At 48.4% G+C, this 19,332-nt stretch overlaps 1 protein-coding gene across 4 annotated transcripts in view; it reads right to left on the bottom strand.

Moving 5' to 3' along the window:
- The window catches only part of Stpg1 (sperm tail PG-rich repeat containing 1), a 42,444-nt gene that overhangs the window by 20,589 nt on the left and 2,523 nt on the right, over positions 1 to 19,332 (bottom strand). For 3 of the 4 annotated variants that reach the window (XR_011375581.1, XM_070037625.1, XM_070037626.1), the window contains exons 3-6: positions 16,223 to 16,362; positions 15,492 to 15,610; positions 6,597 to 6,698; positions 1,134 to 1,304 (exon numbers count right to left, since the gene is read on the bottom strand). Coding sequence is in view for 3 of the 4 variants with exons in the window: in XM_070037625.1 (XP_069893726.1) it covers positions 1,134 to 1,304; positions 6,597 to 6,698; positions 15,492 to 15,610; positions 16,223 to 16,289 (459 nt within the window). In the remaining variant the exon portion in view is untranslated. Of the gene's footprint in view, positions 1 to 1,133; positions 1,305 to 6,596; positions 6,699 to 15,491; positions 15,611 to 16,222; positions 16,363 to 17,117; positions 17,139 to 19,332 lie in introns of those variants that run through there. The other variant, XM_070037627.1, reaches the window with a different exon arrangement.

Genomic DNA, 19,332 nt, shown 5'->3' with positions numbered 1-19,332 from the left:
GACAGCGCCCAGGCCCAGAGTTCAAGCCCCATGATCAACAAAAAAAAAAAAACAATTAAGATATGCAATATGTACAAAATATGCACTGATTCAAAGACCACAAGAATCTTCCTAAAATAACTGATCAGTGATGGTATTTTAGATCTAGTGGACTAAATAAACACTGGAAATCCATTTCACTCCCTCCTCTCTATTTTCTGTTTTGTTCTGGTTTGAACTTCGAGCCTGGGTCTCACCACTTAGCCCCGGCTAGCTAGCCCCGGCTAGCCTCTCAATCCTCCTGTCTCAGACCTATGGTGCCTGGATTATCTGTGTGTGCAGTATGCCTGGACCTCATTTTTGCTTTTAAGTGTGACTCCTAGAAAAATTTAAATGACATAGCTAGCTCCAATTCTGCTTCTACTGCAGCACTGGCCTGGCCGGCAGTTACGTGCTTCAAGCACTTTATAGTTGATTTAGTCAATCAGACAAAGTGGGCAGTCTTTGTAGTCAGAAATATTACGAGATAGAGGAAAAGAGCTAGGTACCAGTGGCTTCTGCCTGTAATCCCAGCTACTCAGGAGACTGAGATTTGAGTATCTAGATTCAAAGCCAGCCTGAGCAAGAAATCCATGAGACTCTTATCTCCAATTAACTGCCAAAAATCCAGAAGTGGGGCTGTGGCTCAAGTGATACAGCACTAGCCATGAGTGAAAAGGCTCAGGGACAGCACCCAGGCCCTGAGTTCAAGCCCTATTAATGGCGCAAACACATGCATGTACATGTATACACATACCCACACACACATACATATAGACACAAAATTAATAAGGAGCAATGTCTGCAGGGAAGATGTGGAGCACTGTCCCACTGTTACAGATGAGAAAGCTGAGCAGGGCTGGGACAGGAGAGCTTGCCCTGAGCGCTACCCAGGGCACAGGGCTTACTGCTGCTCTCCGCTGGCCTCTGTTTCTCTCTGGGTTCTGAAATTCCCTACAAGATTCTCTCCTGGCCTTAGGCACCGTTAAGTAGACAGTGATCCTCGCTGCCTGCCCAGCTACATTCAGAAGCTGTTCCTGCCCCCAACCCCTTCCCTGCTTCCAGTCAACTATCCTCATGCATTCATGCATGCAGCAGGCATAGGCTGTTCTTACATTATAGTAGTTTGGTGCAGGAGTTTCAAATTTGAGCACTTTCATGAAGCTTGGCAGTTGGAACATGCTAGAGCAAGAAGTGCTGAAGTCTTTCTTCGATACAAACTCTGACGGGAGGGTGTACGCATTTGCTGCAGGATACTTAGAAATAATGGTCTTCAGCCTGGCACACTGGAGGGGGAAAGCAAAGGAGGCTGCGTTAGGGGTGCAGAGGCAGCTGAGAGGCGGGCCCCATACCAGGACCTCGGAAACTCTCTGAAAGGTGAGGCTGAGCGCATCATGAAGATAGATGGACCTTTGCAAGTTCAGGCCTACTTTGACTTGTGTAAAATACTTCATGTTATTCTGCTTCTGAAATAATTTTGCAATTAATGCATTTCCACCCAATTACACTTGACCTTGCGGCTGCTGGGTAATTTATTCAAGGGAATTTTGTTATTGGTGGTGGTGATAGATGTGGGGCTTGAACTCATGGCCTGGACTCTGTCCCTGAGCTCTTGTTTTGTTTTGTTTTGGGCAGTTGTGGGGCTTGACCGCAAGGCCTGGGTGCTGTCCTTGAGCTGTTTTGCGCAAGGCTAGTGCTCTACCACTTTAAGCCACAGCTCCACTTCTGGTTTTTGAGTGGTTAATGGGAGATAAAGAGTCTCATGGGACTTTTCTGCCTGGGCTGGCTTTGAACCATGGTCCTTAGCTCTCAGCCCTGAGTAGCTAGGATTACAGGTGTAAGCCACTGGTGCCCAATTAAGTGAATAATTTAGACTTTCACCCCAACCTTGATCTCTCAACCCAAGCCCTCTTCGGAGGGAACCCTCCTGCCTTGCCTCTCAGAGCAACCCTCAGAACATCGTAAAGGCCTGGGGCTGCCCAGTGCACTCTGACCACCGCACCCCCCCCCATGACCATTTCCATGAAACCATACGAGTATGCCATTTCAACACAACCAACACCATGCTAAACTATGTTCAGGCAAAAGACAAACAGAATCAATGTTTGCCAGGTGAATGGGGACAAAAGCCATTGAAACTGGCGTTGATAACATCACCTCGCCCACAGAGAGTGTGGCTGGCACTGGAGTCGGAGAAAGCACAAGAAAATGTCCCATCACAGCCTGGGACTTCAAGCTTGGGAACATCGCCCTGTGGGATCAGGAACGAGATGAACACGGGGGAGGGGGGGGAGTTGAGAGAGGGTGCTGGTCCCTCACCCCACTCCACTCTGTGCTCTGTGGCGATGGTTCTGGGCCCGCTCTGTGGACACCCACGGGGGTGGGGGAGGGTATATGGTAGGTGAGGGCTCACCGCAGAGGAGTGTCCTCAGCCTGGGCCCAACCTGGGTTCCAGTCCCAACCTGGCCTCCTTCTCATGGCCAGGATTTGTTCCCATTCTGGTAGGTGCCTTGCCTTTGCTCTTTTGACCAACTGTTTTCCAAGTGCCTTTGCTGCGTTTGATTTTCATGGTCACCCCGTGTGGTGGGTGTTATAGTGAACGCTGCTTTTCAGATGAGGAAACTGAGCTTTTGCAGGTAAAGTGGTATTGGCAACTCTCTCAGCCGGGCAGCTTGCCTCCACCCTGCAGTGGTAACAAGGCAGAGGCACGGCCCTGGACCACAGAAACCTTTTTCCATCATGAAAGTTGTGGGTGTACGTGTGTGTGTGTACGTGTGTGTGTGCATGCGTGCGCGTGCGCACCAGCACTAGGGCTCAAGTTCACTTTTACACTCAAGGCTAGTGCTCTACCACTTGAGGCATACCTCCACTTTTGGCTTGTTTGGTAGGTTAATTGGAGATTAGAATCTCATGACCTTTCTGTCCTAGTGGGCTTCAAATCTAGATCCTCCAGATCTCAGCCTCCTGAGTAGCTAGGATTACAGGTGTGAGTCCCAATTGCCAACTGTGACTTTTTTTCTTTTTTTTTTGCCTTAAAAGAATTATTTATTTAGGGGGGAAAAATGTTTAACAAAATTCCCCAGTCATAGCAGTTACATCAGATGCTGTAATAGGATTTGTTTCAGAAGACAGCCAAAGCCACACTCACTCACCCACACACCCCACCCTGGTTTGCCTGCCAAACTTGTGGTCTCCAGCCTGGCCACACACGGGCATTTATGAACCTCTTTCTGGCTCGTGTGAACGTCTCCAGGCCCACGCCTGCCACCACGGACATGGAGGAGGGCCTCCCAAGTCCCCACCCACCTGACTCCCTCGGCCTCCTCCCAGGGAGTCCTGTGAAAAATCCCAGAGGAAGGATCTGGAAGTTATATTCACGAGGTGCTTTCTATCATTTGGGCTTAGAGAGATGACAGGTCCTCTCAAAAGGCTGGGTGTAGCTCTACTGACAGCCATGAGGAAGTTTCGGAGATTTATAGGGCCTCGGCGTTTCTTGGTCAGCCTCACCCTGTAACCATAGCCCTCTGACCATCGGGATTTCTCTCTGGTGCTTTAATTCTCTGAGACAATGGGATGTGGACATGGAGAAGGTGCTAAACGTGAAAGTCACTAGGAAAGGCATGGAGAATGGCATTTTCTTCCGGGTCAGAAAGGAAATAGGCCAGATGTGGGCATCTCCTACCAGATCTGACCAACCACTTCAGGCCTCTGCCCAGTGATGTAAGAAGTTCAGTGAAGTTCCAGAGCTATAGGATGGAGGGCAGCTAAGGGGCTCCCTTCTTCTGACGTTGGTTCTAATATATATATATATTTTTTTGGGGGGGTCCAGTTGTGGGGCCTGAACTCTGGGCCGGGGTGCTGTCCCTCAGCTCTTCAGCTCAAGGCAAGCGCTCTACCACTGAGCCACCTTCCCAGCCAGATGGTTCTAATATTTTTTTAGCAGTACTGGAATTTGAACTCAGGGTTTCATGCTTGCTAGGCAGGCACCCTACCATTAATCCACGCTGCTAGCCCTTCTTTGGTACGGGTTATTCTGAGATAGGGTCTCACCTTTCGCCAGGCACTCACCTGGACTGCCCTCCCCCTAGGGGTCCTGAGTTGGAATGACAGGCCTGTACCACCATGCCTGCCTTCTTTTCAGTTAGACTCTCAAACTTTTTTTGTGCCAGCTGGCTTGGAATCACAGCCCTCCTGATCATAACGTCCCTCGGCTGGGATGACAGATATATACTACCGTACCTGGTTATCCAGTGAGAAGAGAGTCTAGAGAACTTTTTGCCAGGGCTGACCTGGAACCCACAATCCTCCCTGAGTAGCTAGGATTACAGGCCTGAGGCACTAGCACCCATCTGGTCCTCAATTTCCGCACCCCTCTCCCCCCCCCCCCCGCCATATCCTGAGGCTTGAACTCAGGACCTGGGCATTGTCCCTGAGCTTCTTTGTGCTCAAGGCTAGTGCTCTACCACTTGAGCCACAGCATCACTTCCAGCTTCTTCTGGGTAGTTTATTGGAGATGAGAGTCTCATGGACTTTCCTGCCCAGGCTGGTTTTGAACTGTGATCCTCAGATCTCACTCTCCTGAGCAGCTAGGCTTACGGGTAGAAGCCACTGGCGCCTGGCTGAATTTTTCTTTTTCTAAAGGCCTAAAGGGCCTGATTAGCCTCAATTGTACTCCAGTCTCCTCTTGAGTCCCTTTTCCCCAAATGGCCCAGCCTTGGAACTTGCAAAGTGGCTGCAGGTAAAGCCTGGCAGGACAGGGACCGTGCGGCTCCCTCCAACGGCTCCCTGTCACCGGGCAGAGGAGCTGTCCGCCACTGGGCAAGGCTGTCATGTTTATCATGTTTTGCAGTTTCACAGAGTGTTTGACTCACTGCGATTTGCGGAGTGCCTCCAGGGAGTCTCCGCTTTATGAGGCAACCAGAACGGAGGGGGACGTGCGTCAGGGCACAGTGAGCCGCCACCGCTGACTCAGGGCCACAGTGTGAGTCTCTCCTCCTAGGCCCGCACTGGGAAATGACACTTCTTTTCCCAGATTGCTTCTGGGTGTTTTTCTCTAGCGAGGGGTGAGGGGCGGGGGCAGAAAGTTGGCTGGAGGCCCGTCTGTCCTGTGAACTTGCTTGGGGCACATGCAACCTTGGGTGAACTGCAAGCCCTGTTTGACCTGGAATACGACTCTGCCCAAGTCAGCGTCCAATACAGAGCAGCTACACTCAGTGTATGTTAACTAGTTCATTTGTGTAGCTTTACAATATCAATTTCAGCCAGGCGCTAGTGGTTCACGCCTGTAATCCTAGCTACTCAGGAGGCTGAGATAGGAAGATCACAGTTTGAAGACAGATTAGATTGACAAACCCAGGAGGTTCTTACCTCCAAGTAACCAGCAAAAGCCAGGAGAGGAGGTGTGGCTCAAGTGGAAGAGTACCAGCCTTGAATGGAAATGCCAAGTGGAAGCTCAAGGTCCTGAGTTAAAGCCCTGGTACTGGAACAAAAATATGTGCATGCGCATGTGCGCGTGTATGTGTGTATATACACATGCGCGTGCACGTGTGTGAATTTCTATGTCAGGCATCGTAATAAATCTATTTGAAAGGCTTATTCTACTTAAAGAGACAAGGAGGCACATATGCTTTGTGACTGAGTCTGGCTTTGCCTTCTTTCTCTCTTTTCTTCCTTAGTTTGGCTCTTTTCCCTGTCAAGAAAAGGACTACCAGGCTGAGGCTGTGGCTCACTGGGACAGTTTTTGCCCAGCATGCTGGAAGCCCTGGGTTCTAATCTTGCACATGAATGTGCACACATGAGCGCACACACACACACAAAGCCAGGGCCAGGGTCATCTCCTCCTGTAGCTATCTAATTACTAGCACCATCAGGGAACAAAGCCCCCACAGGGAATAATTCAGGTGCAAAGCTTACTTTTCTTTTCACTTCCATCTTCTTCTCAATCACTTGTGTAACCCAATTACTTTACACAAGTATAAAAATCATTGTGGAGCTTGGTGTCATGGCTCGTACCTATAATCCTAGCTACCCAGGAGGCTGAGATCTGAGGATCATGGTTTGAAGCCAGCCCAGGCAGAAAAATCCATGAGACCCTTATCTCCAATTAACCAACCAAAAAAAAAAAAAAAAAAAAAAAAAAACCCTGGAGCTGTAGCTCAAGTGGTAGTGTGCTAGCCTTAAGCAAAAAACCAAAACTAAACAAACAAACAAAAAAAAAAAACCCTCAAGGACATGCCCAGATCCAGAGTTCAAGTCTCAGAACTAGAAAAACAAATCATTTTGGTGCCACACATGGGAGAAGACCATCTTGCTGGCCTGATAAGCTGGGTGGTCACACCGGGGTTTGGTGGCAGGGTCTGAATATCCCTGAGCTGCTCTTCTGACCTGGGTATCATAGGGGGTGGGGGAGGGGGACGATAATACAGCTTAGCACCACAGGGCCCTGTTTACCTACGTGAGATCTGAGGTGGGGACTGGTTCTTCATCAGGACCACACAGACCCCGGGAGAGAATGGCCCAGATGGCCAACCTATGACTATGGAGGAAACTACCACCTTACTCCAGAGGAGGGCTCTCACCATGGAAGGAAAAGCGCATGTGCCTTTCTTGGACAGCGAGACGCTGTTGGAGACAGGAGACTGGTGGATGACATTGTAGAACCCAGGACCCGGGCTGTCATCCTGGACGGGAAGAGAAGGCGGCGTCAGGCATGTATGCAGTTCCAGCGTGCTTCACACTAAGTCTGAAATCCCACGGCTCAGACAGGCACCTGTCATGCCACCAGAGCGGACAGCGCGGCTTCCCACCAGATGATGGAGCCGGAATTCCTCCCCAGGCCCAGGGCTGCCAAGGAAAGCCCTGGCTCTTTCCACTACGCTGTCCCACATACCAGAACACTGTTGTTTATTTGTGTCATTAGGAAAATGAGCATTAAAAAGTGTGGCTGCCGTGCACACCAGCGTGGCCGGCTTGGGGCCAGCCGAGCCCTGGGGAAGGGAAGGGTGACGGATCAGTGTATTAACCACACCCCACCTGACTCAGCTTCCTTCTTGGCCGCAGAGACTGCAAGGGAGTGTTTCTGTTTATAAAGCAAAATGAAATAACAACCTTCATCCAAATGGGGCCGGCCCACGGGCCTGCGTGCTCGGAGAGCCAGGACGCTGCGCTAGGCGGGGCCGGCAGGAGCTGATCGCAGAGCAGCATGTGCTGCCGCAGTACACTGGACACCCACCCCATCATCTTCCCTCGGTAGTTCCCAGGGGGACACTGGCGACGGAAGTTGGTCAACAAGTGGCATGAAATAATGAGGGTTCTTCAGGGCCTCCAGAGCTCACGGGCCCACCTTGGTGCCAGGCCAAGCCTGTCAAAACTTGTCTTGTTTGGGCCATCACCCAGTGAGGAAGGAACCGCCACCCTCAGTTTAGGGCAGACCAGTCTGTTTCCTATCCTACTGCTGTAAGCGGGCAGAACCTGATGCATGGGGTCCCAACCCCTTCACACACCAAGCCCTGGGCCGTGGGGGTGTTACCACTTAAAGGAAACTGAGGCCCAGAACTAGAGCCTACCCTCACCCCCCACCAACTAGAAGTGGTGAACCTTGGATTTGCATTCAGGAAGCCTGGCTCTAGCCCTGGTTGACTCCAATCTGTCACCTAAGCGTATCTTGTCTCTACCACTCCTACTGGCTTCTTTAGGGGCAGAAAGCAAGCTTGGGCCATCACCAGCGCCTTCCAGAACTTTCCATTCTGGCTGGGGCAGATCACCATTCTGGTGGGTGGGATCAGGAGAGCTGGGTCCTGTGCTGTGGGTGACCACAGTCCCTGGTGGGCAGAAGCTGACTTCCAGGGACCTGGGATGGCCAGCAGGAAGGCCCACTAGAGCCAGAACCCTGGTGTTATGGGTGCTGATGTGAAGATCCATGGGAGAAAAGGACCTTCCTTCCTCCCTCCTTCCCTCTCTTCCTTTTCCTTCCCTTTTTTTTTTTTTTTTTGTTAATACTGAGGTTTGAACTCAGAGCCCTGTGCTCGCTCAGTTTTTTTGCTTATTGCTGGTGCTCTACCACTTGGGCCATACCTCCAAGCCCTGCTTTTTGCTAGTTAAATGAAGATACAAGTCTCATGGACTTTTCTGCCCAGACTAGTCTCAAACCATAATCTTCCAGATCTCAGTCTCCTGAGCAGCTAGGATTACAGGTGTGAGCCTGCAAGCGGTGGTTTCTGTGTGCCCACTCTTTCCTAGGCTCTATGCCTAGCACAGTTTGTTTTAGAGATGAGAAGATCCAAGGTCATTCCACTAGTAAATGTCAGGCAGTCTGACTACAAAGTCTACTATTATTCATTGATTGATTGATTGATTCATCCATCCATCCATCCATTCAAGTGTGATTAGGGATTGAACTCAGGGCCTGGAGCTTGAAAAGCAAGTACTCTGCCACTTGAACCTTATCCCAACTTTTTTTACTTTTTGTTTGTTTCTCAGATAAGGTCTCCAGCTTTTTGCCCAGGCTGGTCTCAGAGCCCTCATCCTCCTACCTAGCTGGAATTACAGGCGTGTACCACCACACCTGGCCCCAGGGCCTACTCCTAACCACAGAACCAAACTAACAGATGAGATCATATAGGATGAAAGAAAAAAAAATATCTCACTGGGTTATGAATCAGGAATTCTGTTGGGGCCTCAGTTTCCTTGCTTGTAAATCCAATGTGTGGGCCTCTGGAATATCGCTGAGCTTCCACAGTCCCTAAGTTTAGGGATGATTGTCATAGGAACGGTACATGTGCCTCTTTGAGGTATAGCCATGGGCAGAGAAGACCTAGATCTCTAAGCCCTTGATCTGTCCCCACACTCTCAAGCCTGCCATTGGCTCCCAGGAATTTCTGGGCACGTGGATGCCTAGGATAATGCTCGGGACCTTTCCCAGTTACATTAGAATAGCAGATGAACCACAAATACTTGGTCTCGTATAAGTATATCCTGTGATATATTTGGGACATACTTAGGCTAAACTAGTTTATATCTACCTGGAATTCTAATTCAAATGAACCTCATGTACTTTTTTTTTTTTAATTTGCTAAATCCAACAACCCCACTGGGCCCCCACCGTATTTTAACTGCCACACTGTGAGCTGGCCCCAGTCTGAAGCAAACAGGCAGAGAGGCCTGTCACCACGAAGCCTGCAGGAAGGAAGTGCCGCCTGTGGCTCTTCATGCATATCCAAAGAGGGCTCCTTAGGCTGCAGCAGGCAGCATGTGAAGGAACTGCTGGACGTAAGTTTTGCTAGTGGTCACCTACCATTGGCCATTGGCCAAAGCTACAGCTGGGAGCCGCAGCTGGTTAACCTCATGAAATACCCAAGTGGGTATGTGAAAGGCTTATTATACTTCAAGAGACAAGGAGGCACATATCCAGTAGTTAATCTAACTTAATCCAGGAGTTAAATCCCACTGCGGACAACTCAGCCCTGCTCCTGCAGCTTGGAGAAGCGTGGGGAAGACTTTTCTCTGGAGGGATAACAACTCACAGGATGAGCGTCATGTGACTAGCAGCAGGGGTGAGTTTACGCCTCTCAAAGAACATCCCAGAGGTCAAGGATCCAGTTTGGGATTGGTATGTCTTGGCTGAGATCACCTCAGATGGTAAGGATCAAATAACACCAAAATGGAGGTGGGGCGGGGGAGGGGAAGCAGAGAAGTCATATGGATTATGGATTAGAGCTGGTGACCAGCTCAAGTGGGATCCATGGAATCCCAGTGGGGCCTGCCGCCTCCACTGGCCTCCCAGCCTCCATTACATGAACAGATGCATATGAAGCCGGATGACCACTGCCATCCTGCTCATACTCACTGCATTGCCTTCAACAGCCTCATGGAGCCAGGAATGCACCCACCTCTCCACACAGGCAAAGACCTTCAAAATGAGCCAGAGAAAGGGGTGACCCCCCCCTTCCCACCCCCACCACCTCCCCCGGCCAGGTGTGTACAACCTGGCTCCATTTGGATCAAGTGCACTCTGAGAACTCATCAGAAGGATTTGAGTCCCGGGTGGGCAGCCTCTGCATAGGCCCAAGAGTGGAACAATGACCCACAGCCACCCAATCTCACAGGCTGGAAGAGGTAAGAAGAGAGGGGGAAGGGCCCTGACCAGGTGCCAGGGGCTCACACCTGTAATCCCAGCTACTCAGGAAGCTCACTCAGATCTGAGCATGGAGATTTGAAACCAGCCCAGATAGGAAACTCTGTGAATTTTTTTTTTTTTTTTTTTTTTTTTTTGGTTGGTCGTGGCGCTTGATTGAACTCTGGGCTTGGGCGCTGTCCCTCAGCTCTTCAGCTCAAGGCAAGTGCTCTACTGCTTGGGCACACAGCACCACTTCGTTTTCCAGTTATCTGGAGATAAGAGTCTCACAGAGTATCCTGCCCCAGCTGGCTTTGAACTGAAGTCCTCAGATCTCAGCTTCCTGAGTAGCTAGGATTACAGGTATGAGCCACTGGTGCTAGGCTTTGTGAAATTCTTTTTTTTTTTTTTTGGCCGGTTGTGGGGCTTGAACTCTGGGCCTGGGCGCTGTCCCTCATCTCTTCAGCTCAAGGCTAGCGCTCTACCACTTGAGCCCAGTGCCATTTTGGCTTTTTCTGCTTATGTGGTGCTGAGGAATTGAACCCAGGGCCTCATGCATGCGAGGCAAGCACTCTACCACTGAGCCACCTTCCCAGCCCTTGTGAAATTCTTATTTCCAATGACTCACCCCAAAATCTGGAAGCGAGGCTGTGGCTGAAGTGGTAAAGCACCAGCCTTGAGTGAAAAAAAAAAAAAAACTAAAGGATAGCACCTAGGCACTGAGTTCAAGCCCCAGAAATGGCACAAAAAGGGGAGAAGATCTTGACCACCTCACCCCCAGGTCCCCCCACAGGCTAGGGGAGATTTCACAGAGTGCAGCCTGGAGCCAGGCTCAGCTTCAGACACACTCGTTTTTGCCCTGATTCAGAAACATTGTTGTCAGTCCTTTCATGTTTATCAAATCACTGATTCATGGAAGTGTTTTCTTTCCTATGAACGAGCTCCTCCCTGTGCGTTAGTCTTAGGGTATCAGGAGCAAGCACCCACCTGCCCCAGTGACTTCTTCAGCCCTACATAGCTTCCCTAAAGTCATGGGAGTACCAGCCACAAGGCTGGAGGGCTGGCAATGCCCCCCAAGGCTCCGGCCCTCCCGGCCCCAGTACTCCTGTATGGGCCCTTGGGTTCAACCATCTGAGATTGAGCCAGGGACAGGAGGCCGAGACGGAGGGAGAGGGAGACAGAACTTCCAGGTAGAGGAAGTAAGGGGGAAATGGGGAGCCTGTGACCCTGGCAGAGACAAACAGGGACCTGGTCTTTGCCCACTGTTGGCCTTTCTAGGTCAAAAATATAATCAGCTCAGCAGATGGAGCAGCAACATGAATCAAAAGCAGGCCTGCTCACCTGGGAGAGCAGCGGTGAGACTGTTTCCCAGGGTCCCCCCTCTCTTTCTTCAGTAGCCCCATGAGACTCTCTACTCTCCAAGTGGGACGTGGGTGAAGATTCAGCTCCACGGACATCTACGGACCGCCCGCAGTGCACCAGAGCCCTGCTGGGGGCTGGGACAGGGAGCAGAGCCTCTCAGCTGCTCATAAAGGGGCTGGTGGAGCTGTATCAAAACTATGGAGGAGCTGGGCTCACACCTGTCATCCTAGCTACTCAGGCGGCTGAGATCTGAGGATTGCAATTCAAAGCCAGCCTGGGCAGGAAAGACTGTGAAACTCTTATCTCCAATTAACCACCAGAAAACCAGAAGTGGTGCTGTGGCTCAAGTGGTAGAGCACTCGCCTTGAGCTGAAGAGCTCAGGGACAGAGCCCAGTCCCAGAGTTCAAGCCCCATGACCAACCAAAACAAACAAACAAAAAAACTGTGGAGGAGGGCTGGGAAGGTGGCTTAGTGGTGGAGTGCTTGCCTAGCATGAAGCCCTGGGTTCCATTCCTCAGTATCACATAAACAGAAAAAGCCACAAGTGGTGCTTTGGCTCAAGCAGTACAGTTCTAGCCTTGAGCAAAAGAAGCTCGGGGACAGTGTCAGGCCCTGAGTTCAAGCCCCAGGACTGGGGAAAAACAAAAAAACAAAAAACAAAAACTGTGGGGGACACACAGGGAGTATAGCTCATGTTCACTCCAGTATCATGGACTTTGGAAGAACAGATTACTCCACCAGAGTTGGAGCAAATACACTTTAGGATCTTTGCATTGTCTAGCAAAGGCCTGGCTAGGCTGATACTGCCATTTTGAAGAAGAGGAAAGAGATGCAAAGACACCAGATGCCAAGGTCCTTAGGGCTATACACAGCCCAGGAATCCATGACCACAACTCAGGGACAGAATCTGGGAGGTAGAGAGAAAATGTCCAGCAGGCTTGGGGGCTGTACCCTGTCCCTCACCATGAAGGTAAAGTAGCCCACAGACTGGTAAATAATTATATATAATTATTATATGTACAATTATATATATATATATATGTATATAAACACTTTTAGGATGTTTTCCTTCTAGCAGCCCAAATTGCCTGTCCAGACACTGAGATCTGGAAAGGCCCGTGGTGCCCAGCAGGGAAGGTGAGTGGGAGTCCCAGGGGCACAGGTTCCCAGGGATCACATGGGTCACTGAGGGGCAGGCTGTTGGAGGCTCAGGCTTCCAGAAGGGCGGTAAGGAGATCTAGAGGCTGTTGCTAATTTGTGTTATCTTATGAAATCACTAGGTGGTGGCTCTAACTTCTCGAAGCTCATCTCCCTCAGGAAAAATAAGAGCATGGAGCAAGGCCTCATTTTCCTGCCTTTATGACTTGAGACCTTGGAAATTATATAATGCAAATCTGAGGTTTCAGATGAGCAAACTGGCACACAAGAAAGTCACGTGGCTGACCTAAAGGTGCCCAGTTACAGAGAGAATAAAACACTGGGAACTTGGATCTGTGGGTCCCAACATGAAATTCCACTCTTTAAACAATGTTGTCAGGCACCAGTAGCTCATGCCTGTAATCCTAGCTACTCAGGAGGCTGAGATCTGAGGATCGAGGTTCAAAGCCAGCCTGGGCAGGAAAGCCCATGAAACTCTTATCTCCAATAAACCACTTAGAAAACCCGAAGTGGCACTGTGGCTCCAGTGGTAAAGCGCTTGCCTTGAGCTAAAGAGTTCAGGGATAGCACCCAGGCCCAGAGTTCAAGACCCACAACCGAAAAAAGGAGTGTTTTTGTTTTTGTTTTTTAAACAAAATGTCTTAAAATACTTAAATAGAGGCTTCTCTCATTTTCAAATGAATGCAACCACATTTGAAAAGCTGGAATAAGACTTCTGAACAGTTTCTATTTGATGCTGCCTATAGATATGGCTGGGTGCTACCCTGGCTTCTTTGGGGAGGGGAAAATGTTAGTATTTTAAATGCCAACTTTCAGTTTCTGGACCTGAGTCTTCAGAATGGAACTCGGTCTGTTTTGCTAAGGCTGGCTTTCATCAACCAAAGGTGTAGCTTTGTGGGTCACAAAGGCAGGTGTGGCGCGGTGTGGATACAGTACAAGATTTACAGAAAGCTAAGCCTGGGCTGAGGTCTAATTCTTTCGATGTTGATTCAGCAGTGATTTATTTAGAGTCTCTTATGTGGCAAACCTGCTGTTAGGTGACAGTGGGTGGACCACTTAGCGCCCCTAAGCCTCCATTTCCTCTTCTGTTAAATTTGGACAATGAACTCTTCCTCTTTGCATAGCGCAGTCCACAAATGCTTGGCACAGGGTGGGGGGGGGCGAGGGGGGGGATCCATTATAAGTGGTGACTGCCATTCTTTTGATTGGAAGCTGGGCTGAGGAGACTCTGAAGGCAGAAAGCAGCTTAGCATCAAATTGATAAATGAAAAAGCAGGGAGGAAATGGGGGAGAGGCTTCCAATTCAACTAGGGAAGACTAAAGAAAAAAGAGAAATGCCTAAACAAATATTTATCATCCTTGGGGAAACCTACAAATGATTTAAAAATCGTGTGTGTGTGTGTGTGTGTGTGTGTGTGTGTGTGTGTGTGAACACTATATTCTCTAGTGTTTGCTTCTTAGATCTGGAAAGCACCAGACAGAAGCGCAAGTAACTTAAAGCATCCTCCTGTTGTGTATTCTTGCCCACCGGCAGGCTCCAGGCCAAAGGTAGAGGGGAACTGCCAAGGCGCCAACATCATGCCTCATCTGTGTTCAGGACCCTTTGCCCCCTGGACAAGGTGGAAGGGGTCAGCAAAAGGTAACTGAGGCAGACACAGCTCCAAAGGAGTGCTGTTCTCCAGGACTTCCTTAAACGGAGGATGAAAATTTTAGACTCTAAAGACACTGGCAAGTTTCTTCTGCCCCCTGCTGGTGAGAGAGGAGAAGGTCAGACCCCAGAGATGCCAAATTAAATTAAAGCCTGGCTAAGGCCCTTGTAGATCAGAAGGGAGCAGCGGCAGAGATCTGAGCAAGGAGGTATGGATGGAGAGAATGCAAACAGGAGTAATAAGACAGTGCTTAAGGAAGTTTTTCCAAGAGTTTTTCCTCATCATAAAGGTAATTCTAAATGTCTTAGTTCTTTTTTACTTTGTTTTTTTGGGTTTTTTTTTTTTTTTTTTTTTTTGTCGGTCCTGGGGCTTGAACTCTGGGCCTGGGCGCTGTCCTCCAGCTCTTCAGCTCAAGGCGAGTGCTCTACCACTTGAGCTACAGCGCCACTTCTGGTTTTCTGGTGGTTTATTGGAGATAGGAGTCTCACAGTCTCTCCTGCCCGGGCTGGCTTTGAACTGCGATCCTCAGATCTCAGCCTCCTGAGTAGCTGGGATTACAGGCGTGAGCCACCAGCGCCCGGCTTTACTTTGTGTTATTTGAAGAAAATCGGGTAATTTCCTCTTGTGCTGAAAGAATTACTTTCTACTTGATACATATAGAATTGGAGGACTTTATATTCTCATTATTGTATATATATTTATATTTAAAATATATTATATATAGTATATTGTTATATTTTATAAACATTAGATAGATTAGAGATAGACAGATAGACAGATAGATACATAGATACATAGATAGAAGGAATTTTTTTAAATCTCAGAGCATGTCAGTATATGTCTGTAATCTCTGTATTTAGGAAACTGAGGCAGGAAGAATTTGTATTTGAGGCCAGCCTGGCCACATAGAGAGACCCAATCTAAATATATAGACAAACACACACACACACACACACACACACACACACACACAGTATTCCCTGTTTTTGACACCTTATGTCTCCTTGGCTGAAATATCCATTAAGCACTATGCTAGCAAACTCAGAGCCTGAGTTCTACTCCAGTATTGCCCTGCACCTAGTTGGAGGCAGCCATGGATCCCTGGGGACACCACTGCCCCCTACTGTTCGTAGAGAGACAGAACAGCTTGCTCACAAGGCTACAATCCAGACAAAAAGAACAATGCCCTTACCTTTTTGTGATAAAATCTCTTTGCTTTCACATTAAATCCTTTCTTCTCTGTTTCAGGAGGTACTGCAAATTGGGCTTTAGAAGGAATGGAAGACTGTGTTGGATACGCAGCAGTAAAACCTTAAACAGAAGAGAAACTTGCATTTTGACAAGTGATAAACATGAAACCCAATTAGAAAAAAAACCAACACGCTCCCATTTCTTTTTCTTTTCCTTGTAATAAGTTCTGGGGGTTATCCCCCGCACCCCTGCGGGCTAGCAACAGTGAACACACTGAAGCCCCTTCAGTCTCAGGAATAGGATGACAGCCTGGAGGAGCAGGCAGAGGGCGGAGCCAGTACCCACTTTCCTCAGCTGTCAGTCAAGCATCATGAAGATGGAGAGGGGAAGAAGAAATCCCACTCAAGTGGTAAAGTGCCAGCCTTGAAGGGGAAAGTTAAGGAACAGCACCCAGACCCTGAGTTCAAGCCCAGTAGCTACACACACACACACACACACACACACAACTGCTATTCTTGCCAGATACATGGAAATCACAAGTCTGCTTTTTTTGTTGTCTAGGAGATGCTCCCATTCCCCCCTCAACCATTTTTTTTGGGGGGACAATCCTCAGGCATTCTCTCTCCCCTGATTTACTCCATTCCCACTGACTCCTGAATGTAGGCCGGGGATACTCTTCTTCCACATGCGATTATACACAACATGTACACGTGTGATTTGAGTTCACCAGACCTTTCTGTAAGACACGCCTCGGTTGTTTGGCAGGCTGATCCTCTTGTTGTGGGGTGGTGGTGTCCATGTTAGCCAAGTGACATTCTGTCACATGACCCTTTGGTTTCCAGAAAACCTCTGCTAACTGCCCTCCTCAACACCTGAAAAGGCAAAATGCAGAGAGGTCCAGCACCACGCCACACTGAGGCCACTGACTCTGCAGGTGGGAATGAGCAATCTTGGGGGACTGCAGTTGAGACCCCCCACTCCTGCACCCACACCCAGGGACCAATCACACAGCACTGCTGTGTGGGAGCAGGGGAGCTCTGTTCACGCTCAGAGTGTCTCGTGCAGGCAGTGGAGCTGATGCTTCGAAGTTCAATTTTACATTCTAGATTCTGTTCTATGGAATGCAAAGCTGGGTGCCCCTCCCTCTCCCACCCCTCCCCCCACACCATTTGTGGCTCATGCCTATAATCCTAACCACTCAGCTGGCTGTGATTTGAGAATTGAGGTTTGAAACCAACCTGAGAACAACTTGAGAGACTGCGTTGGGAATGTGGCTTAGTGGTAGAGTGCTTGCCTAGTATGCATGAGGCCCTGTGCTCAATTCCTCAGTACCACACACAGAGAAAAGGTTGTAGGTGGAGCTATGATTCAAAGTGGTAGCGTGCTAGCCTTGAGCAAAAGCAGCTCAGGGGCAGTGCCCAGGCCCTCAGTTCAAGCCCCAGGACTGGCAAGAAAAAAAAAATTGAGAGACCCTGATGTCCAATTAACCAGCAAAAACTCCAGAAGAGGAAGCTTAGTTCAAGCACTACAGTACCAGTTGAGAGAGAGAGAGAGAGAGAGAGAGAGAGAGAGAGAGAGAGAGAGAGAGAGAGAGAGAGAGAGAGAAACTCTGGGACAGCACACAAACCTTGAGTTCAAGTCCCAGTGTCGGCACACACACAGAAGAGTTTAGATCCAGTAAAATCCACTGGTGTGAAGTAGACAATTAAGTTTGGGCAAATATTTGCAGTTGTGTTAAACGCCTTCACAGTTAACATGGTGAATTTATCCGCCACTCCGTAAGTTCCCGCGTTCTTTTGCAGTCTTTCCCCTCCCAGCCTTTACATCTGACAGCCACCAGAGGGCGTCCAGTCACCATGGCGATCCTGCTGCCATGCACACATCTGTCATCATCTGTGACCTGCATCTAAAACCTTAACTGAAACATTCTAATGGCTGCATACTGGTACCTTGTGCCACTTTAATTTACATGCCTTCACAGGTTTATTTATGTTATGCCCTTTGGTAAAATATGTTCAAATTTGAATATTTATGTGTGTGCTGGAGCTTTGAACTCTGGGCCTCAAACTCTCACTTGGCTTTTTTCACTCAAGGCTGGTGCTCTAACACTTAAGCCATACCTCCAAAGTTTCAAATCTGAACGTTTTAAACAGTTGGATTATTGTTGGGTTGTAAAAGTTCTTAACACATTCTGCATACATGATATATATATATATATATATATATATATATATATATATATATATATATATATATATATTTACACTACTCAGGAGGCTGAGATCTCAGGATCACAGTTCAAATCCAGCCCAGAAACTCTTATCTTCAATAAAACACCAGAAAACCAGAAGTGGCCCTGTGGCTGAAATGGTAGAGTGCTAGCCTTGAGCTGAAGAGTTAAGGGACAGCACTCAAGCCCAGAGTTCAAGCCCCATGACTGACAAAAAACAAAGCAAAACACACACACACACACACACACACACACACACACACACACACACACACACACATTGTCCTAAGATGTTACTAAGTTAACAAATATACCTCCTGTTTTCTTTGAGAATTTTATAGTTTTAAGCTCTTACATTTAGGCCAAGAATCTTTTTAGAGCTAAATATTGCATATGGTAATGAGGTAAGGGTCAAGTTCATAGTCTCTTTTTATCTTTTTTCTTTCTTTTTGTCAATTGTGGGGCCTGAACTCTGGGCCTGGGCGCTGTCCCTTAGCTCTTTACCTCAAGGCTAATGCTCTACCACTTGAGCCACAGCACCACTTCCGGCTTTTTCTGCTTATGTGGCACTGAGGAATCGAACCCAGGGCCTCATGCATGCAAGGCAAGCACTCTACCCCTGAGCCACCTTCCCAGCCCAAGTTCATGGTCTTTTGTAGTTCCCTGCCCCCTAGAGCTAAGGACCTAGCTCAGGGCTTTGCAGTTGCCAGGCAACTGTTCTTCCACTGAGCTAAGTCCCCAACCCTTCAAGTGCATCGTATTACCCTTGTATACTCAATTATTCTAGCACTGTTTGTTGAAAAGAATACTTTGGCACATCAAAACCCTTACAAGTGGGTATCTAATGCTAATTTTTGGACAAAAAGTAACTGCTTCCTTCCTTTTATCAATGTATATATTTTCTACAATGTCCTTCTGTCTTGCTATTTTATAAAGTTTCAAACTCTAGTTTAAACTTTTTTTCTAATTTATTTTGACTGTAGGGGTCTTACATTAGCATTTTTTTCCTTCTTTCTCTTTTTTGTTTTGGTGTTAATCCTGGGGCTTGAACTCAGAGCCTAGATGCTGTCCCTGAATTTATTTTTTTGACAGTCCTGGGACTTGAACTCAGGGCCTGGGCACTGTCCCTGAGCTTCTTTTGCTCAAGGCTAGCACTCTACCATTTGAGCTACAGCGCTACTTCTGGCTTTTTTGTTTCTGTGGTACTGAGGAATGGAGCCCAGAGCTTCATGCATGCTAGACAAGCACTCTACCACTAAGCCACATTACCAGCCTGTTTTTGTTGTTTGTTTTGGGTGGTGTTTTTTGTTTTTTTGGGGGGGGTTGGTCCTGGGGCTTGAACTCTGGGCCTGGGCGCTGTCCCTGAGCTCTTCAGCTCAACGCTAGTGCTCTACCACTTGAGCTACAGCATCACTACCAGTTTTCTGGTGGTTAATTGGAGATAAGAGTCTCCTGGACTTTCTTGCCCAGGCTGGCTTTGAACTGTAATCCTCATATCTCAGCCTCCTGAGTGGGATTACAGGTGTGAGTCACCAGTGCCCAACTCCAGCCTGTTTTTTTGTTTTGTTTTGTTTTCATATGAGGATATTGAAAACAGTTTTCAAAGTTACAA

This window comes from Dipodomys merriami, unplaced genomic scaffold, assembly GCF_024711535.1.
Source record: "Dipodomys merriami isolate MVZ:Mamm:240054 unplaced genomic scaffold, mDipMer1.0.p SCAF_28, whole genome shotgun sequence".
NCBI lineage: Eukaryota > Metazoa > Chordata > Mammalia > Rodentia > Heteromyidae > Dipodomys > Dipodomys merriami.
This window is presented reverse-complemented; position numbering and strand designations above follow the sequence as displayed.